Below are 23190 nucleotides of genomic sequence, written 5' to 3'. Positions count from 1 at the left end.
AAAATAACTTAATGTTCAAACTCTTCTTTACAACTGTAATCAGAATGAGATTGCATTTTGTAAATAAAATTCCAGATGTACATCCTGGCCCCAGATCAACTCCGCCTCCCTCCATCCCTCCCCTCCCTCTGCCTTTGGCTCCGGGCGCCCCGCGATGCCCCCCAGGGCCACCAGGGGGCAGCCCCGGGCAGCTGGTGGAGTCCGGCGCTCACCAACAGCGAAATCGTCCTTTAATATAAAAATTGTATCTAAAAAAACCCCGAGGGCACAGCAATACCTTAGGTATATTAGTGGCTTTTATATACCTATATACCGTATTCCACTCAAGCACAGACCTCAGACTTTTAGGTTTTATTGCATAAATACAATGATAAGTAAAAAAAAGCTCCAACACATAATAAAAATTAATAGTTTACATTACTCAGCTAAGTTATCTTTATATAAAACTTATATTGCATAGCTGGTATTTCCTTTTTTTTCTACACTGTCCTGGTTTGGACTGGGATAGAGTTAATTTTCTTTTGAGTAGCTGGTGTAGTACTGTGTTTTGGACAAGAATAATGTGGATAACACAGATGTTTTGGCTGTGGCTGAGCAGTGCTTACCCTAAGTCAAGGACTCTTTATTTTCCCATTCTCTGACAGTGAGGAGAAGAGATGAAGCCAGGAGGCAGCATGGTCCAGGCAGCTGATCTGAACTGTCCAAAGGGATATTCCCTACCACAGAATAGCATGCCTAGTTTATAAACTGGGGAGTTGGCCAGGAGAGGCCAATTTCTGCTGGGGGACGAGCTGGCCATCAGTCAGTGAGCCATTGCATTGTACATCACTTTTCTTTCTTGGGTATTATTATTATTTAATTAAAATATAATAATAATAATAATAACAACAATACTAATTTCAAACCACAGGCTTTGCCCTTTTTCCAGTCCTCCTCCTCACCTCACTGAGGGGTGGGAGGGGGGTAGATGAGTGGCTGTGTGGTACTTAAGTACTGGGCTTAAATCATGACACTCAAAGTAGTCAGCATACTGATAATCCAGACTTTATCCCAAAATTCTTTTTTGGCATCTGCCTAGAAGTTTGCAATAGTTTGGTTGTGACAACAGCTGCATACTCTTCTAAGTAACTTTTTCTACATGGTTTTTAGAGCCTCTGCTTGTTCCCATTCTTTTTCCCTTTTGTTAGCTCTTTGGAGCAATGTTCATCTTACTCTGTTGAAACAGTCCCAGCTTACAGCTAAGCTTACAATAATACAGGTGACAACAGAGAGAAAAATATTCTTGCCTAGATGATGGCAAGAGTAAATTTTTTTTCCCAGTAAATAACTCTAACCCATTTTTCATAGTTTGGTTTTGGCAGCTGTGATCAAAAATGACGTTGTATACTGTACAATTTAATGTCCTCCTTTCCCCCACATCCATCTGCCCACTCAGGTCTCCTTTGCAGCCTTACCCCTCCATGCCTCTCAGAGACCAGCTGCAAATTTACCTTCAGTCTAAGTTTTGGAGCCAGAAACCATTGACAGCTCTTGATAATGGAATTGGGTAACTGTGACAGCATGCAGTAGGAACACTCAAATTAAGTCTTGCTTCTGTTCAGTCCAAAAATGTAAGACCAATTACAGTAGGAAAAGAATACAGCACATATCTTCTTAATAACATATTCTTATGAAATATAAACAATTACACATCAGTAAAGAAGCCACTTACTTTCCCATCCTTGGATGTCCCTGCAACTTGACCTGTTGCTATAGTGATCCTATCAGGATGAACAGCCAGGCTACAAAAGAAAAGAAGAGGCCAAACTTTAATCTATTGACTGTCTATTTCAACAAGCTATTAATTGAGTTCGTAACAAAAAATAGCCCTGTTTTAGTCATATAAAGTACACAGCATATGTGTAAACTTTTTAAGAATATAAAACCAGAACTGACAAAACAATTGTCATGCTCTTGTACTTTCAAATCCTCTGAATTCTTTTTTCACCGCATCTGCTTTGCATGCCATTCTAAAGGTCAAGTACCCTACGAAATGAACTGTTGCAATAATTCATTTAGCTTTACAAACCAGAAAGGCATCCTCTTTCCAGTAAACCTGATAGCTTTGAAATATCTAGAGACAGAAAATTTGAAAGAAGGAAATGAGATGGAACAGGTCCAAGGTAAAAATCTCCTTGTAAAACGAGAAGATTATACAAATAATTCAATTTATGAAACATGCTCACAATTCAAGCAGATTTGGTTATCAGGCCTATTTTTGGCTTTGAGGGACAATGGGTGTTTCATAATGCCTAATCTAAAGAAGTGATGTCAAACTCATTTCACCCATCAGATAATCCAGGTGCTCTTTTTCAGCTACACTGTGCAAACAGACTGATACCATCAAGACAAACCATATGCTTATTTAGATTTCAGTTTAATGATTCTGATATTTCCTGGCATCTAGTATCCTCTGATCTTCAACACACTCACTTTGAAGCCCAATCTGGCATGTGTGCATGGCAGCAAACAAACCAGGTCTAGTTTACAGGAGATCTGCCATGGGGTTAGCTTGCCTGAAGACTACTACGAAGGCCATAGGTGAAATTACTACTATTTTGCTGGTTAGTTTGAAACTAAAGGAACTGTACACATGGCCCTGGTGAAGGGCAATAATTCAATCCTACTTTAAAAAGGCAAGGAGAAGATTCTAAAGAAGAAGATAATGTTCAACCATCCTAAAAGAAGAGTAAGGAAAATGAGTGGATCTCTCCCAAATAGATGTTTTATGAAGAAAAAAAGAACTGCTAGTAGATGACTTACCACTTCACATCATCATTGTGGCCAGTGTAATGTCTCTGAAGCTGCTCTTCGACGTTGAACAGCACGACCACCGACGCGATGAAGTACACGGTCTCGCCCGTCGGCAGCAGATAGAGATTGCTGCGGCAGTCCCGACCCCTATAGCCATAGCTAGAGTGGTGGTCAAGCTGCAATAACGTCATCTACCCATGAAGAATGTTAAATACAAGGAAAAAAAAAAGGATTCTCTGTCCTTGTAGTCTGCAGTCTCTGTCCTAAAGTCTCCATCTCTTGGCTTGAGCACAGCTTTATTGCTTGTCAACTTCAGAACTCTTTCCCTTACTATAGTAGAGAGTTGAAGCACTTTGCAGACTTTAAAACCTACATATCCTACAGAAAATACACAGCAAAGAATAGAGGAAATTTCAGATGTACTTTTCCTTTAGCATCCTCTAGAATTTGCTAAATACCAGGCAATACTAGTTTTGTCCCAGGTGTATTTACTATTTACACTGCTTGACTAATTAAAATAAAAAATTAGACTTGATAGAAACACTGATAAATCATTCAGCACATTTCCCTGCATTACACAAGGATTGATTGCATTATCCTGTGTGCAGGTTGATTCATTTCATTAATGTGGACATGACCAGCCAGATGGACAAAAACCATAAAAGGGTTACATCATGCATTCCAATTAATTTATGTAGTATTTAAAAGGCAGTGGCCCAGATTCTGATGGTAGTCATATCAATACGAATATAAAATTAATTTAATGAAATTACTGGAATAATAATCTCATTTAAACTGAATGTTAAATCAGCCAACTTTTATAGTTTTATTTTTTGAAGAGTCATAGGGACTACAACTATTTTGGCTTCCTTTTTTTTTTTTTATGGGAACAGAAAGAAACAGCATTAGCAGAATCTTGGCAAAACAGAAATGCATTCTAATGCAGTCAGTATGGAGGAGCTGGCTGTGAAAAATACATGGGCAGATAATGAAACCCCATTTACATGATCTAAACAAGATACTTGTGCACTATTCTGGATGGTCAATGATAAGCCACTCAAACTAAAATAGTTGTGTTAACGCTGCAGAAATAATAAGGTCAATAGTTATCCTATAAAAATACCTATTTTAGAAGAAACAGCTTGCTGATTTTTTTTATAAATGCAATAGAACTAGTGCAGCATACTCAATTATTAAAGTGTGAATTCAGAAATAGAGCTTTTAGTCTTATAAACTGAAACATCTCAGCCAAAGTTTCTTGAGATATTAAAGTGTGATGACATTGAAACAATCAATATCTTAAATTACAAAGGATTTACTATCAATTTGAATCTGTCTGTGATGGTTGGTGTTACTACTCTAGATTGCTGGACAATGAATTATTTGTTTACATGTATTTTTCTCTCTAAGGCCAGATAGCATTATGAATTGAAGCCAACATATTTCCCTAGTTCAACAACAACATATAATCAAATTTATAGTGAACCAGCAGCTGAAGTTAGTGTAAGGAATTGAACTTCTAAAAAAGTGGAGAACATTAGACAAACATGCTTAAGTAACAAATCTCAGTGCACAAAAAAAGCCATTATATGGGAAAGATTACATTCTTTAGGGAAAATCTCCTTTCTCTACTATTCTTCCTGTGGGGAACAATGCTGCATTCAATCCTTCACATGACTGCTGTTGTCAAACACTCAATTTCTTTCTATCAGCCTTTTTTCTCAAATGCAAACTCCTGGGGTTGATCCCTCCTTCTCCTCACTGTTTCCCACACTTGGATTTGGTGGCTTCAACTTGGATTTGGTGAGCTGGCATTTCAGAGAGTGTTACCTTGACCTTTTCTTTTCATTTGGCCTGCAGTTTTTGTTTCAAACCTCCTGCTTGCCAACTGAGTTGCTCTTAAATGGATCTGGGCAGATCACTGCTCACACCCTGATGTCCCTAGTGCTGATTTCTCACTTGGATTTGCACCTCTGCCCCAGCCCCCCTCACACTTCATCACTTACTGTTTTTGTTTCTTCATGTCCTAATATATACGATAATGTATCAAAGGTGTGAACCTTTTTCAGCTTACCCAGACAGCTGCTAACGTGACTGTAATAACCCTTTATAGTTCTGGTATGCCCTGAAATCTGTACACATTAGATTTTCTTCCTGCTGTTTCTCATCATACTCTGCTTTCCTTTCCATTTGTCCACGCCACCTCCAATATTTTGTTTCCCTATCCCCATTCTTACATTATAGAGCATTTCTGGCTGTACTCCCACAGCTGGACTCATTTATCTGTTACAAAGATGTTTTTTCCTATTCCAGTTCCATGACCCTTCAATCCAACAGTGCAGCTTCTCCAACTCAACTGGAATGAATGCCTGCAATATTGCTTGGTTTTCTGCTGTATTTGTCTTTCTTCTTAAATTATCTTATGCTCCTGCTCACAGTTTCTCTTCCCCTTGTTAAAGTCTGTAAAGTGGGCATTACCTTCTCCCACTTTTTTAAAAATTATTTTTAATCCCCTTTCTAAATCTCCCATATACATTTGTCTTTCTATACCTTCCATTGCTATAAATATTAAGAATGGATATCATGATTGGAATTAATTGCAAATAAATTAGAAACAGAAGAAGTTAGCACAGTATTTTTGGAAAAAACTACCTCCTCCTCAATTCCATTTAGAATAACCATCTAGGGTTAGTTAGATTGTTTCATTAATTCACACCTCTTCTATTCTTAGACAACCTTAGACAGGATTCTGCTGGGTATACGGACACACACCTGGAAGGACATATGAATATTCAAACTAAAAATAATAATCCATCTGGCAAATATTCAGTCACTTAAATAAGCTTAACTGAGAAACTAATGAGACTGAAATCATGACCTACTCTAATTATAATTTCTTATAATAGTCTGAAATATTGACGTCAGGTTCCACCTACATGCTGCTAATGACATTGTGCTTTGTGTCATGCTTGGGTGTTCTGTTGTTTCAGCAAGCTTTCTAACACTTCCTCCTTATCATCCTTAGTCCCCTTCAGTGAGGAGCTCCTTGCAACTGCAAAAGACATCATTCAGTTCTGTTGTGATAAATGGTGAGACACTGTACAATTAGATGGCAAAATGCTGCAAGCAGTGTTTATCACTGTAATCTCACCTGTTTTATTAATTTTATGGATATTTTGTCTTTTTAACTCATCTTCACTTATTTGTGCACGCACTATCTATACAGTTCCAGCAGAATGGGATAGAACATACAGCCTCAGCTGCAATAGGAATAATAAGAATGGTTACTAAATCTGTCATTAATCTCTTGTGAATACAAAGCGACTTTTGGAAACTCTCTGAACATTCTGAAACCACATGCAGTTCTATTTATACAACTTTGAAAAAGACTGTATGCACTCTGTCTTCTTTTATGAAGTCAAAGTAATTTTGTATTTTCACTGCAACCAGAAAAGAGATTTTTCTTTCAAGAGGAAACCTTATGAAGATGTCATCTCTCTAAAGATAGTGAATATTACAAATAAACACAGATCTTGTGTTTATATTTTATCTTGAATCATCTATTATATATAATAAGATTTATATAAAAGTGAAATGTCTTTTTTAAAATAAAGAATATATTCTATCATTATACTTCAATGTGAAATAGGGAAACTTTTGTAGGTCATGAACCACTGATTTCTTTCAAGTTAGATTTCTGCAATTATGTCCACTCATAGAAGTCAGTGGAAAAATCTGGTTGTTCAGTATTTATGATGTTTAAGCCCCTTAAAATATAAATCCAAATATTAGTTTATATTTTATATTGTATAAATTTTATGGCTAAGCATGTATCAGCTGCACAGCACTACTCAATTCAGGGCTTACTCCAGTTGAATGTAACATCCTCTTAAGGACAATGGTGCACATTTTATAAAACAGTTAAAAATTATAACTTACTGCTAAGAACTAGAAAAAAACCTGACCTTGTCTTATCCATATTATAATTAATAATCCCAGCTCCCTACATTCTTATGATATGCCTAGTTTAATCTTTGGCTAATTAGAATGCTTCAGACTTAACCTTCAGGCAACATTTAAGCAAAATCTTTCTTAAGCTGCCACCCTGTACTTTACAAGATGAAGAACAGCAGCCTTAAGAAATTAACACCTATTTTCAATGGAATGTCACTTCAGCAATTAAATGAACCCTATGACCTTAATCCTGCTATACTTTAGCTTGAGAAGTTATTTAACCCAAATCATTATGGAATGATTGATTTCCAGTAGTCCTCCAGCACAGAAAGGATACACCCATTCCAGTTTAAGTCTCTTGGCTGGTAGTTCTACTTTTGCTTCCAAATTGTAAGATTCCACTTGCTCTTTGGGCATGTACATGGTAACAGGACGTCCACGAAGAAACATTTTTACGTATCCTTCCTCTAAAAAAGGTCAGAAATGTTTAATGTTACACAAAAAAGCCATTGGGGAGAATTCCAGTGCTCCTCCATCCCTTCCCACATAACAGTTTGGTGCATTACAATTATAAAATGACATGCAATCTCAAATTTAGAAATTTAGCAGGTTTTTTTTTTTTTCCCTAAACCATAATCACTAAGCAGACCTTTTAAAAAATATATGAAGTCCCTTCTTCCTCTAAATATTCTGAGTAGCAGAATTAGAACCAAACAATGTCATGAAGAACTACAAAACAGAAAGGTCTGAAATTGAATTTTTAAAAAAATGTTACAATATTATGGTTTTTAAATATTAAAAATGATGGGGAATACATCAAAGATTACAATTAACGCAGAAATGCCACTTAAAATTAATTTTATTTTTTAATCAATGTTTACAGTTGAGCATCAGCATCTAAATTATTTTCCAACACTCAGTTGCATTCTTTGCATCCCAGTGTAAAGATATGCTTTACACTTGATACAGTGTTAGAGATACATTCGAAATAAGGAATACAAACAATTAGTAAGAGGAATCATGCTGATGTACATGCAGAAAAGATATGTGCTTTAAGAATTACTAAACATTGAGAAAAGAATGACAACATTGACAGCACATTAAAAGAAAGGAAAATGACATACAGGAGAGAAGCTACAAAAACTCAATTGGCTGACAGAAGTAAACATTTCTAGAAGAAAATACTAAAAGTAATGTGTTGAACTGGTAAGAAATATTTTTGGGGCAGAGAAGCAGAGATTAATAACAGATCTGGAAGTACTGACTTGGGGACTTCATGGGGCTTATAAAACTAGGAGATCTGGGAAATGCCATGAAGGTCTGACTAGGACTTTTGGGAAGTGGCAAGGCCAAAGTGGGTGTCCTGTGAACTTCTGATGAAGTTTGTCCAGATTCAGAACGTGCTGGCTCTTGCTGCTCCATCGGCAGATCAAGGGGTTCAGCCTTGTTCGCATGCGAATCAAGCAGTTTTGGAGTCAGTGACATCTGTAGAGTTACTAGACAGAATAATCGTGGGCACAGAGGAAATGGAAGGGCAAAAGTAACAAAAATCATGTAAATGAAAAAAAATGATACAATTTAGGACTGTTAAATTATGCTATGAATTTTTAAGTATCATTACAAATATACCACTATTTTTTAAATTTGAAAGCTAAGGCTTTATTTTAATTTGAAATATGCATATGCTACAAATCCTGACTAAATTATTAAGAATTATTGATTGAACAAATAAACATCATAGCAATGCTGTATTACTTAACTAGATGTGTATTTTGCCTTTACACTAAGTCATATGGGAAAGAGAGCTACCTGACCTGTCACAGTAAAGTTACAGTTAGGTCTCTAGCTTTATTTACAGAATGCATACATAAAGTGAAAGCAACAGAAAACTTAATGCTAAAAAGAAGAGATAATAATGATGAAATAATGGTGACAGAAGGTTGGAACTTGAAGATGTCTGTTAAAATGATAGAATATTGGAATTGTTTTAAAAATCTACTCCAATATATCTGTATTGGAAAATAAAATAGAGGGTAGAGCATTAAATAGCAAAGCATTACAGCACTATTTGTATGCGCATGCAGCATCTATTTAATGAGCTTCAAACACGTGCCAACACTGCTGATGCTGGTGCACTGGAAGTCAACAGATTTTCAGCAATGACAACTACTGGCTGTACTTATCAAAGGCTGTGAATGAACCAAAGTTTAATTCACCAAGCTGCTTTTCTCACCTGAAGCTTACGGGACTCATAAAACTTGTATTTAGCCATCTACACTGGGAGCATTTGACTAGTCACACCAGACTAGGAAAATAAACTATATCAAGTATATTACAACAAGTATATAAATTATGCCTTCAGAATGTGTATGTCTTTCTCCTAACTGTAAAGAGGAACTTAGGCTGATTAGGTCAGGCATAGAAGTCATATTGTGTACTTATTTCTAAATTCTGGTAATATTCCATCTCTACTAGTTTCTGTTCCTAACCCAAATACATTATCTACACAATCAATCTCCTATTTTTCATACTTTTCTTAAGTAAGTTTATAAGACAGTAGAGTTCTAAATGTAAAGATATAGATGTAAAGACAGACAATCATCACACTACAAAGACAGAGCAACAGTGAAACTTTTAGACAAATGTATCTTTTACATCTGTGGTTTTGCAAATTTGATATTGTTGTTGCATAAATGAACAGTTAATGAACTGAAATAATTAGGACATTAATGCCAGCAGGATCTGCAAAGGAGACCACCACTGACTGCAGGTATAAATTTGTACAAAGAATACACAGAGGTAGAGACTCTCTAATAGACTTTGCCTTGAGAACAAACATTTTTTGTTTTGTGAAATTCACATTTATTGCAAAGCTGAAAGACGCTGATTAGTGGAAAAACTGTTAGAATACAGCTATTTCTAAAAAGCAGATAAATCTGTGATTAGATCACAGATATAAACATGCATCAAAAATGTGCATATTTACACTACAACTTAACTAAAGCTTTAGACACCAACATGGTATGTTTACTAAACGTGACTCTGCTTTATGACACTAAGCAAAAAGCAACGAGAAATTAGCTTAGGCCTAGGTCTGTTTATTTAAGATTCAGAAAAATCTACAATCTACTCAATAAGAAAAAGCAAGAAAAAACAAAGGCTACTATGATCATGTTAGGCTAACAGCAAAACAGCCAACAAAGGGGCAAATTCTATACGAATTTCAGCAGAAGTGCAGAATGCCATTTCAAACACAGTGAACATCCACGTGTTGCCATATAGCTCTCTCAACATTTTTTTTCTAATTCAAATTCTTAGGACAAAGTTCACAGGAATGTAAATTATAACCCATTATTATGATTAAAGCTCACCTGAGGGTTATAATTCAGCAGATCATATAATAAATTGTATAACATTTTTGTTTCACTCAAAAGAACTAGAGAAGTTTTAACATTGCAAAACGCACACAAGTTAGAAAACAGCTGTATATATATTGAGCTTTATCCCACCAGAGCCATTTTGCTTCGAGAGCTATGAGGTTTTGGAAGTGAAGCCTACCTTTGCAGTGTGTCACACGGCGCTTCCCTTGTGATTACAGAGACAGAGACAGAAGGGCTAGATAAAGATGTGTTTGAATACAATAACTCTCTAAATACCTGCTCTAGAGGCTGTCCAGTCTTAGTCTGCTGCAGGCTAACCTGGGGCTTGACAAAACACTGAGCCATACACTGGGTAATTACCTTCTAAACCTCTTTCCTCAGTTCGGGGTCTCTGTTTGGTTCTACCATTAAAACACAGGCCTAAACTCCATTATGTAACCATATACTTAAGTAAAATACCAAGTATAACCTTCTCAGAAGAAACATTCATTTCAGTAGGAATTTTGTCTAGGTAAGAAGGACATCAATGTAGTGTCACATCTGTTTAATTACTGACTTTTATCTATGGGAAAATGGAAGAAGAAAAAATATTGCAAACACTTTTTTTTACATGGTATAAGGGAAGGAGAAATATTAGGCAAGGAAAGCATATTCTTTGCAAATCAGAAGTTTTCTTTCTCTAAACCATCAGTTTTTATGGAAGGGACATGAACCATGAATACACTGTCGCAAGAGACTTAAGTGCTTATTTAATTTCATGTATTATTGACTTCAAAATCAGTTACATTAAACCTTGAAATATGGCTTAAAAGCTTTGTTGGATGCTGATCAATACATGCAGTAAACAAAAGATCTCCAACTTTTTCAGCTTAATGTATGATTACTGTCACAGAACTATGCATAAAAATAATACAATACATCTGATAAATCAACACTTTTTTTTCCCTTCCCTATTTTGCTAAAAGAAATCTTTATTTTAGTTGTTGATTTTTCAGAACAAAAGTAACTGTTATATACACTACTCAGCTTCATATTTTTATTGAGACCCTTCAAAACTTTAAACTGTCTAATGACAAGAACAAACACTGCTTTCACTTACACCTACTACTTCACTTTCAAAATCTTTGAGCAGGGATAATACCTAAGTTAGAAAAAATTGAAGTGCTTTTCAAATTAAAGATAGATTACCAAAACTGTAGTAACAAACCACCTTTTTATTTGTAATTTGACAAATTACATTACAAGGCTTTCGGACAGATGTAGCAATCTTTAGAGGGCACCGTTTTATGATTAACATGAACTTGGCACTGCTTTAATTATCAAAACCTTAATACTGCTTTGAAAGAGAAGACATATGCAGAGTAAGAAGACATGGTATTTTTTGTCCTTGTCTTCTTACAAAGAATCTCAACTGTAAAATAAATCTATTGCATCAATAAAATCTAGAGTGAACTGATCAACTTTTTAATAATATATCAGCAGCAGCCTGTAAGTATCATGTTTAGATTCCAAATAACAATTTCTAGGCAGCCACAGAAGAAAGGGGGCTAGTGGGGCAACCCAATCACAGTTACTATCTGCTTAAAAATTTTAAAAGTTCCTACCTGCACTGAACATTGGTTCCTTGGGTTTGCTGTGAAAATAATGAAGAAATTACTATTTTAAAAGCATGCACATACAGTCTGCAGATGTATATGTATCAATATGACATAAAACTAAAAATAAAATAATATAAATTTTTGTTGAGTGTCTGTATGAATAAAAATACTTTTTCAATTAAATTATATACAAAGTAAATCCCCAGGCAAAAACAACTAAAAACAGTAAACATCCTTGACTGCACTTTACATTCAATACTCATTACATTCTCAAAATTATAGATCTTCCCCTACTAACTACCAAATTCTCTTTTTCCGTGACGTTAGTCGAAGTACAGGAGAACACAGAAACTGGCCATGAGCAGCTGTATCATTTTTTGTTTCCAGCCTGGATTTAAGGAGCAAATCAAAGCTTGAATCCTGCTTTTTCCAAAAACTTCACATAAAACATGGAACTTCCCAGTTGTTCCTGGGTGAATGACAGTACTTGATAAAACACAGAAAGCACATTACCATGATTAAAACGTCTTTTATTTGTCACTGCACAGCTGCCTGCAAGACAACTGGAAATGGGTTTTTCTTTTTGTCTTGAGAAAATATTTGGGAAAACTTGAGGGGAAAATACACATATAGCATGTTGAGAAGCTCTCTGATAGTACTACCCTGGCCAAAAGGAAAGAATCTTTATTAAGAGATTTGTTTCTAGCCATTTGTTGCTTTTGTCCTTTGCCCCTGTAAATCAAGTTTGAGAGCATTGTTTCTGATGAAGTATGGAAGGGACACAAAGTTATATTATGCAGTTATTTCTCTTCCCAGTTCTCTCTTTTTTAATGCAATAAAATTTTTGAAGCATAAGATAACTGCTATAAGTTTCTTAGGGTGATCCCAAAATGGGTGGACCCTCCATCATTCTGATGGAGAAATGCTGAAGTATGAAGTATTCCTAGAGCTTGATGCCATCTCAACACCCTCTTCTAGACTGCAGTGGGCAGTAAGGAGAAATCAAAAAATGAAACAAGACTGTGTTGGATTTTTGCACACAGTTTTTTTTAAGCATAAAAGATTCTCTCTCACTAAAATGAAAGATGTAGCAAATAATTCTCTTGTATTTTTCCCTTTGCTTCAGTTTGACACTTATATTGAGAATAATACTTTACTTAATGATAAACCCAAACCAAACCAAATTAATTCTGATTCTACTCCTGATTTAGCAACTTTCCATAGTATCAGCCTTTGTGTTAATCATGCATCAAAATACATGCTTCAAGAAGGCATACACAGCCAATGTCATTTATATAAATAGCATGATGTGCTGCCATTGTTAACAACAAGATGAACATTTTCTCTTACAAATGAAGATATTTTTAGGAAACAAAAAACTTTATGGGATGAAGCACTAGTCAGAAATGCTGCCATATTAGAGACAAAACAGTCCCAAGCTCTGAACAGACCATGCTGACCTATTCAAGCTAATCAAGCCAATGTGAAAGGTTGATTCATGACAGTAATAAAGCAAATCATCTGTACTTCCTAATTATACAAACCCTAACCACACACAGCTCAGAGCTCTGACTACCCTTTTCCCTGAACTTGAGTCACATCCTACTTAACTAACCCTCAGGAAGGCTTACTCCTGGCTGATAGCTACAGGAGTAGGGACACTTCACAGTAGCATGGGAGATTATGGTCATCTCCTTATGCTTAAAGCTTCTTGAAAGAGCTTTCTATAGCATTCTGGCTTTGCATAACAGCCTACAACCCTACAGGCTTTCAAAAACAGAGTCACGGAATATCTCAAGCTGGAAGGGATGCAAAGGGGTCAAGGATACAAACAGACTGTGAGTAGATGGTTAGGTTAACACACTCTCCCTCACTCTTTCACACATACAGTCAGCTTTTGGGGGACAGCCTTAGTCCCAGCGTACAGAATCATCATTTTCCTTCTCATAACTCTTGCTTTGTATTTTGCATGGTTGCTCACTTTCAAGAGGAAGCATGAGGCAAGACTTTAGCCAGCCTCTTCCACAGGATAAGGACACTCATTCTTCAAGGAGGTGAAAGCTGGGATGCTGAACAGGCTGCATGGGACAGAAATGAGGGGAAAAGTCTCTGACGATACAATGACTGTTTTCACAGTGGTACCAACATCACGAGCACCAGTTGAGGCAATCTAACACGTGCTCTTGATTAGTTCCTTGGAATACTTGCACTTTACTTAACCATTGCATGCCTTGTGTGCTGGACCTAAGTGAGCGATTTCAACCCTTTGTGGCCTAACAATTGCAAAATGACATAACCATTGAGTTTCTGTTGAAATAGTGCACAAAAATTAAAAATGCATCTCAAGTACAGTGGTCAACCTTAGAGGAAAACCAAAACATTTTGCATATAACCATTATTTTGTTGCAATGTTTTTATTTCTCAGCTATTTTGGAATAAATTTTCAAGTATACAGTACATCTATATAGCTCATAGAAGTCATAGCTTTCCTTAATATAAGTGAATAAACTAATAGTCTCACTTCATGTGTTTAGTAGCTTTAACATACAACTAATTTCAGATAATTGTCACCTTAAACAGGTAGCAGGATCAGAGATATATCCATAAACCTGACTTTGCAAAGCACTGTATTGTTTTAGATTTTGACCTGTAGATCCTCCACTGTACAACACACACTGAATTCATCTTTTGGGCACTCGATCTAATGCAATTTTTTATATAAAATACACAGAGCAGGGGTACTGTAGGATCATGTTTGTTAAAACTTTTACAAAAACTATAGTGAATTACTACAGCAAATTGGAAAAGCAATGAGATTCCCAGTTGGTAGGTGAAATAATTGCTTTTCATATTCCAGAAAAAAAGTCTACCCATCTAAGTATAGAAACGTGGTTTTGTAACAAAAATTATCCATAAGATGTTTGTTTTGTTTATAGAAGATAAAGTTATTTTAATCAATGAGGTCATCACATAATGGCTGTTGATACAATTTGATATGTGTGACAGAGTAGGAAGTTATACATAGATGTAAAATAAAAAGCAAAGCCTTAGGAAAATAATCCTACCATTTCAGGAGATCAATTCAACTTGGTGAAGTTATTAGCTCCATGCTAATAACTTCACCAAGGCAAAGTAGCTGCATGAAGTTACACACCGTTGCAACACTTTACAGAATTTGCAGCTTAAATTAGAGTGAGCTGTTTTGTTTACCTGTCCCCTCACTGGTCATTACGGATTTTTCTTGGTTTTGCCTTTCAAACCTTACAGGCTCACTTGTCCCTAAGATTATTGATGCTTGGTTTGCTGATTCAGATGTGTGAAGATACACATTCTCTACAAGGGTAGAGAGATTTTGTTCAAATCTGCACATGCAGAGGGACACTTTGTTCCTAAGTAAACTAATAATAGATTGCTTTTCCTCTCAAAATTAATATTTATTTATGGATATTACGTATTGCTACAGTAAGTTTTTTTCCGTTATATTTGTCTTTTAGAAATCTTGAAGTACAAAAATCTTAGAAACAAAATAAAACCCACATCTATTAGTTGCTTATAATTATCTTACAAAAATGTTAAGGGAAAAAAAATTCAGATGCTAAGATAGAGTCAAATTTCCATAAGTACCAGAAGGTCCAGTCCTTTGGAATTCTGTTGGTTTATCAAAACTTCATTCACATGCATAGATGCAGAATGCAAACAAGATGTTAAATTGTGTAAATATTACATCTTCCTTAGTTACAATTTTATAACATTTTCTCTGATAGTATTTAAATTTTTTGATTATTCCTTGAATTTTCTAAGACATTCACTGAGTCACAGGTCAGGTTGGAATGTTTCACAGTCGTTCACCTGGTCCAACCTCCCTGCTCAAGCAAGGTTGTACCAGAGCACATGGCACAGAATTGAGAACTGTCCAGAGAGTTCTCAGATATCTCCACTGAGGGCGACTCCACAATCTCTCTGGACAATCTTTTCTAGTGCTCAGTCACCCACATGGTAAAAACCTTTTTCCTTCTATTCCTGTGCATCAGTTTCTGCCCATTGCCTCTACTTATTGCTTGGCGCTACCAAGAAGATCCTGGCTCCATCTTCTTGACACCCTCTGTTCAGATACTTGTAGACATCACTGAGGTTCCCTCTCAGTTGTCTTCTTGAGGCTGAACAGGCCCAGCTACCTCAGCCTTTCCTTGTAAGAGACCTGCTCCAGTTCCTTGACCAAATTTGTAGCCCTCTACTGGACTCACTCCAGGAGCTCCATGTCCCTCTTGTATTGAGGAGCCCAGAACTGGACACAGCACTCCAGATGTGCCTCGCCAGGGCTGAGTAGAAGGGCAGAACTGGATGGTTGGACTTGATGATCTAAAAGGTCTCTTCCAGCCTTGACAATTCTATGATTTTTTTATTGGATCACCTCCCTCAAGCTGCTGGCAATGCTCTTCCTATTGCATCCTAGGATTCCACTGGCCTTCCTGGTCACAAGGGCACATTTGGGAATGACCCATGGACAGCTTTCTGTCCATCAGAACACCTTCTCCTTTATCCATGAATACAGGTCTCTCGCCCACTTTTTCTGATTTCTTGCTCATCTGGATGCATGGTTCTTGAGCCTGGAGGAAGTGATCTTTGAATATCAACCAACTCTCTTGGATCCCTCCTCCCTGCAGGTCCTGCTCCCATGGGATTCTTCCAAGATTCCTGAGCAAGCTAAAGTTAAGTCTTTTGAAGTCCATGGTTAAAATCTTTCTTGCTGCCTTGCTTCATCCCTTCCTGGTACTGAACTCCAGCTCATGGTCGTGACAACCAAAGCCGCTTCTAACCTTCACACCTCCAACAGGGCCTTCCCTGCTTGTTATCACAGGGTCAAGCAGCACACTACTCCTTGTGGGATCTTCCACTACCTGTGACAGGAAGTTGTTATCAATGCTTTCCAAGAACCTCCTGGACTGTTTGTGCTTTGCTGGGCTGCTTCTCCAGCAGATGTCTGGGTAGTTAAAGTCTCCCACAAGAACCAGGGCCTGTGACTTTGAGGCTGCTTCAAACTGCATGTAAAAGACCCCTTGCACTTCCTCCTGTCCAGGCAGCTTGTAGCAAACAGCCACAAAGTGCCACCCTTACTAGTCTGCCCTTTTATCCCAATCCATTATTTATTCTAAGTTCCATAGTTTGCAGACTTGCTGTCTTGCTTCATAGCTAAAAACACAGGCCAGAAACCAAGCTATTAATAATGTAATCACTGATATTTGGGTTGTAAAATAGTACACAGCCAGCTCAATCACTCCTTACTCAAGTAAACGTGCTAAAGGTAAAAAGGAAGGAACATTTTGTGCCACAACATTGACAATGACTCATGTAATGGCATTGATGCCCAAAGAGAGCAGGTAAATTAAGTTATTAGTTGAGCTTCATTAACAATGTGTTTTTATGGCCACATCATCAGTGAGACAGTGAAACTGTACCATCAACACCATTTCTTGCAAAGGAAACTGCAATAGAACAGGTCAAGTGAAATGGTCGAAACTAAATTCTGACTAGGAAATACAGGAAAGAACTGCTTGACCTATACTGACAATACTGATGAACCTCAATGAAAAAGCTATTTGTTCAAGGCTATCCTAAGTCTGAAACCCTTGGACAAGATATCCTCTTTTCTCTCTGCTGTCAGCAATACAGAGAAGTATGATCAAAGATACACAGAGATAGGCATCACTTCATTCTGCTTCATTGAACAGTACTTGCATGTAAACCTCTCTCTTCGTTTGTATTTAATCTGGCTGTCAGATCAAGGCATTCATAGTTCAGAGACTGGCTGGACATCAATCTACATGTGGGATGTGATGACTGAATGCTTCTCAGCAATTCTCTTGGTTTTTCTTCCTCTTCCCTTCATTTCTTAAACTACCTTTATCTTGATTTATGAGTTTTCTCACTTTTGCTCTTCCTATTTTCTTCTCCTCATCCCACTGGAGGACAGGAAGTGAATGGGTGTGTAATACCTAGATGCCAGCTGGGGTCAACGCACCATAACCAGAAACTCAAAGAAGAACTTGTCAGGAATATAAAGACCAAGGGAAACTACTAAGATATTAGAAAAGGCATGTTTAATAAATATGAACTTTCCTAGGAAATTCTAAGTTCTCACACTTTTTATAGCTTAGAAATAAGGCAAATAAATTTAATCTAAATATGAAAACCTGCTTTATTTCAATTGTTTTAATATATACTTTAAAGAAGAAGAAGAATTGGAGCTTTGTGAAAAAAAAAAAAAGCTTCCAATATTTTAAACAAGAAAAACTAAGTTCACTAAAGAAACTAATTTCATTGTTAGAGCAGGAGGCAGAGAAAGGGGATAGGTACTTAGATGACATTACCTTTCACTGTTCTTTTTACCACTAGATGAACTGCTGGTGGAACCAGTGCGGTTGCGACTCCCTTTGGAATCTCCATAGCTTTCCCTCCGACCTCCTGGGGACACACGCTCAGCTGAACTGGTTCTCTTAATGGTGCTAATAAAACAAGGAGCAAGTTTCACAGTGGCACTTGTAAAAGTATATATTCTACAATAAATATTTATGAGAAATGTATCAAGTAGAACACTAACCCTAAAAAAATAACTATGATTTTTAAAAAAAATCTTAACTTGATTTGTTAAAGAGCCTATGTAAGAGTTTTGCTGAGTATCTGGTGCAACACAGACAAACATACTGCTTTTTCCTTAATCATAAAACAGAAGATGGCCTAAACCAACTTCATAGAGTAGTTGCAGTCACTTTTTTGAGTCACATTTCAAATCTCTGACTACCACTCCATACTTCGGAACTTTTGGATTCTCTTACGAAGAAGTGAAAGATTTAAAGAGAAAGCATTGCCTGACATTTCCAGCCAGACTACAGAGAATGCCAAAAGTATGTTAAAATTTGAACACAAGCAAGCTAACTTTGGGTCTTCATCCAATATCAATTACTCTGTGATTCAAAGCTAGTTTTAACATACTCCAAACTGCAATTAATGGTGAGCTAGCCTGCATTTTTTTATTGTTGACAAAAATGTATGCTTCCTAGTTACATGTATGACTAGATTAGATTCTCCACATGTCCTGACAGGAGGTTTCTCAAAGGCTTAAATCTCACCCTTCCCTCTCACTCTTCAACCATCCTTCCTGCCAAGATAGCTATCAAGGGAGCTCCTGTGTGGCTTTATGGCACCCCTTAGACATCCAGCTCTCTGTGATGGAAAAATAGGAGCCAAAACACAAGCAGTGCTACTTAGTAAATTAAGAGAAGCTCATTCAGAACTTACACCTTACAGGAGATAAATTATTCACAATTTATAATGAAAAGCTATAAAGCACTTCTCTCTAAAGCAGTGCTTCCTAGCAAGAGAGGGAGCAGCTAAGGGTGAGGCCCCAAAGCAGGTAATGCTTTACAGGTTGCTGCAGGCCCTTTGCAGCACAGAGGCTCAGGCAGCAGAACCCAGACTGAGGCAGGAATCAGCCCCATGGCAGCAGCCGAACAACAGGACTCAGTGTCAGGGTCTCATTTCCCCCCATTTCAGTCCTGTACTATTTTCTTCCCTGCAGAAAGCACAGTGAAAATATCCCCTTTAAGTTATAAAATCCCCATACTAAATAACCACCTTCAGCAGCTCTCTCACCCCAGAAACCAGGGACACCAATGATTGCTTTCCAGCTCACATCTCTCCATCCAAATCTCAACCACAACCTCCATCCCATTGTGAAAACTTTGGTACTTGCTCCTTTAAGGCCAGTCTTGTCCTAGTCACACTTTTTCTCATTCCCAACCTCCTCCCCCTTAGCCTCCATACACCCTCAGAGATGTTCTGCTTACCAGAATACTCATCTCATTCTTGAGGACTACTCCAAACCTCCCCAGCAGTCCCTAACAGCTACCCTGTCATCTCAGTCAGCTCCTCTGGCTCTGTCATCTCAGTCAGCTCCTCCCTACCCTGTCATCTCAGTCAGCTCCTCTGGCTCTGTCCCACTTCATGTATGGTGTAAGTCAGCTCTCCATAACCAGAGGAACCAAGATAGACTCTTCTGTCTGGTCAAAAAATTCCTAGCTTAGCAACTGTACACCCCCTGCTTTTAAAAAACCCCAAACTTATTTCTGCTCTCCCATGTACCTTTACCAGCAAGGAGGGGAATGTTTAACACCTCAACTCAGACTCAGCTACAGAAACGATGGGAACACCTGAACCAGAGTCCCTCTGGAAAGAAATGGCCTTTCTGAAAAGAAGGCAGTGCCCATCCAGGGGCGGATCTGCATGTTAAGGTGCATCTCAGGCAGCTTGACAAAAAAACCTTCTGGTACATGCAATGGTAGGACAGATGTTCACTGCTGCATTCTTGTAATAAAAACAAGCTTCAAATGATTAAGCTGAAATGAAAAAAATTGTGTTTCTGTGGAGAAAGCAATGTAAGGGAGCAAGCAGAATGCAAAATTACACAAAGACAGAACAAAATGCAATCATAGGGGAAGAGAAAAGGCAGCAACAAGAATTGAGTTCTGTCTTAATTTCAGAAGTTTACTTCCTATACTAGACTAACATTATCCAAGTCATCTCAATGTCAAATGCATGGAAAAACCTTCTCTAGTAAATTAAAGAATTTAGTGTTAATATTTAACTATTCTTCCCATATCTCATAACATCACACAATTTAATACTACTCCAGTTGAAAAATAAAACTTTGATGCTGAAAATGTTTATTTCAAATTAAATAGCTTTATTAGTATGTGCCTTCCACTATTATATACATTAATTACAGAAACATCCTGTGTGATTTGCCAGGATCAAATCTTTATTTTGACATCCTTTCCTGGTTAGGAAAATTTCAGTGTAGGCTTATGTTGACGCATATTTTCTTCTTTAAGGATAAGAGGCGTCAACATCAGCCTACACCAAAATTAAATTAAGGACATTATCAAAGTATACTAATCTTAGAAAAAAAAAAAAGTTACAGAAACAATTTGAAACTAATTTTAATGTTGCTTGGGGTTTTATTTTTATAGCTGTCAACATTCAAAAGATGAGATAGAGGATAAGAAATTAAAGGCTGTGACTAAAATTCAGAAGTTTAATTCTATATTCTTTCTGAATAATGAAGTCTCATATCAGTATAAAAACTACTTTAACCACAGGTGTAAAATTCTTTTAAACCATAATGATTTATGTCCATCACTGCTTCAGCTAATTAGTAACGCTATCTTCTGACAAATCTTATTTTAAACTTTCAACAACAACAAAAGCCCAATGATAAGTATTAGTTGATCGTTGGAAACCAGGTTTATAACTCCATTATATTAACTCAGTTTTGGCATTATACAAATTTTGTTAGGTAGACTGTTAAACACCAGTGATTATATCCACAGCTACAGTAGAGATACACTGTCACCTGAGGAGGAATTTAAAATGACAGAAAATACTCCTTTAACTTACAGATTTGTAAGAGTATAACTGGATCCCAGAATTTGACTTCCACATTAGTAATATGAAAGGAGAGCATTTGCAATTATTTAAGAAGATAACATTTAGTTGCACAATTTTTAACTTATTTGAGACAGCAATGTGGTCTAATATCCCCATAATAAAAATTATGTTAGTATGAAATAATGCAGATACCGTTACTGACATTATTATTATCTAAGTTGTGTGATGCATTTATCAATGATGAGAAAGTTTTAGAGATGTACTTCTGGAAATGTTAAAAATGGCAATAATAATTACAGTTCTATCATGGTAATGCTTTTACTAAAACAGCCACCTTCTATGTGTTGAATTGAAATGGAAAGGAAAAACAACTGAACTTCAACACTACAAAGCTATTAAGGATCCCTCACCTTAGAGCAGGCTTTTTCAGTTTGCATGCATTGAGAAGATTCACAGACCTGCTTAATCCAGATTGAGAGGTGCGTAAACAAAGCAGAATAAAAAGTGAATGCAACAATAAAATGTGGAAACAAGACATTTACAAGACTTACATTAAAAGACAAATTTGCATGCTCTCAAGATATGAAGTCACGTGCAAGAGTAAACAACAAAGCGCTTATTGACTCAGTTAGATGTTTGATCATTTCAAACCATACATTTAAGAACACCAATGTATCTTTGAATGACAAAATCTCAGCAGTGCCCTGATAGACTGACCATTTGTAAAGTGATTAGAAAATAAAATTAAAAATAAAAAAAATTAAAATCAAAGAGGCTATCTTAAGGAACATGACAGATGATCCAGCTAAAAGACAAAGACTATTAAAAAACCAACAACAAAGACAAGAAAATAAATCCTCATATATACATACATATACCACTGCATAGCATGAATGTTTCAGGCAGTTGCAATACTGAATTGTGGTGAACAAATCTGGCCAAAATTAAAAAGATATATACCTTATTACTAAAATTACTTGGGAAAATATAAAAGCTTTTTAATAAAAGAAATTAAAAACCAGCGCACAATGCTCTTAAGACAGAAACTGATGGCATTAATATTTTGCCTAGCACTCATTCTGACCCTCATTTAAATCAATTAGAATGAACTCAGGAATAACACATGACTTTAATTTCATTATGCCTCTGAGCAAAATGCACTAATAACTTTAATTGTTAGAGATATTGTGAAGTGTAATAGTTGTGAAGTGTAATAGGTGTAATAGTTTTGCCACCCGAAGTTCAGTGGAGAGGGATTTCTTTTTTAATTTATATTCTAAATATTTTAAACCATTTTCTTTGAGAGATGAGTGTTACACAGCGCATTTAATTGAAGGCTTGATTCAGAGTTTGTGTGTGTGCCAGTTACAAACCCTCACTGCCCCCCAACATTAATTCCAGGCGACTGAACAATTTCCTAGGGGCCATGTGTTTAGAGTTTAGAAGAACAGGAATTTATCATATTAAAGTATTTTATTCTCCCTGCAAACAAAGCTCTTTATGTTTTCTTTGTTCCTACTTCTTCCTTTTGATCTCCATTGTCAGAGTTTTGCACCATTGTAATACTTTGCAATCTGCTGGAGGAGAAAGAATGACTGATTGTCTCCTTTTGAAAGGCAAAGTATGTGCAAGCCTGCAGCCTGCACCAGCATCCCTACTGGGAAAGGTACTGTCTGCATTCTCCTCCCTTGCTTTTTTTTTCCCCCTCAACTCTTGGAAACAAAGCTATCCTAGATGAGTCACAAAACCTTAGATTTTAATAAAGAACACAAAACCTCACTACTACGCACTGGCCAAATTCCAAAGACAAATTTAGTTTTAAGCAGCAAAATTCAAGCCACATGAAATGCCAAAGAAAAAGTGCAGGGGGAAGGGAAAGTTCTGCTCACAATCCACTAAACTTATCTTATTCGGACTGAAAATTTCAAATAATTATTCTAAGCACAAAGTTTAGAATAAAACTATGGCAGCATTCAAAAAGCTGTTACTCAAAATAGCTCATATACTTCTAAATCACAGAA

The 23190-nt window shown here is 36.7% G+C and overlaps 1 protein-coding gene across 7 annotated transcripts in view; it reads right to left on the bottom strand.

Moving 5' to 3' along the window:
• Positions 1–23190, bottom strand: part of EML1 (EMAP like 1) — a 121915-nt gene that overhangs the window by 19249 nt on the left and 79476 nt on the right. For 2 of the 7 annotated variants that reach the window (XM_059850308.1, XM_059850305.1), the window contains exons 4-10: positions 21580–21627; positions 18094–18228; positions 11732–11760; positions 10306–10332; positions 7085–7214; positions 2803–2952; positions 1712–1781 (exon numbers count right to left, since the gene is read on the bottom strand). In XM_059850308.1, coding sequence (XP_059706291.1) covers positions 1712–1781; positions 2803–2952; positions 7085–7214; positions 10306–10332; positions 11732–11760; positions 18094–18228; positions 21580–21627 — 589 coding nt within the window. The remainder of the gene's footprint in view (positions 1–1711; positions 1782–2802; positions 2953–7084; positions 7215–10305; positions 10333–11731; positions 11761–18093; positions 18229–21579; positions 21628–23190) is intronic. The other 5 variants (XM_059850307.1, XM_059850309.1, XM_059850310.1 and 2 more) reach the window with 5 other exon arrangements.

The sequence above is a fragment of the Haemorhous mexicanus genome, chromosome 6 (assembly GCF_027477595.1).
Source record: "Haemorhous mexicanus isolate bHaeMex1 chromosome 6, bHaeMex1.pri, whole genome shotgun sequence".
In the NCBI taxonomy this organism is placed as follows: Eukaryota; Metazoa; Chordata; class Aves; order Passeriformes; family Fringillidae; genus Haemorhous; species Haemorhous mexicanus.
This window is presented reverse-complemented; position numbering and strand designations above follow the sequence as displayed.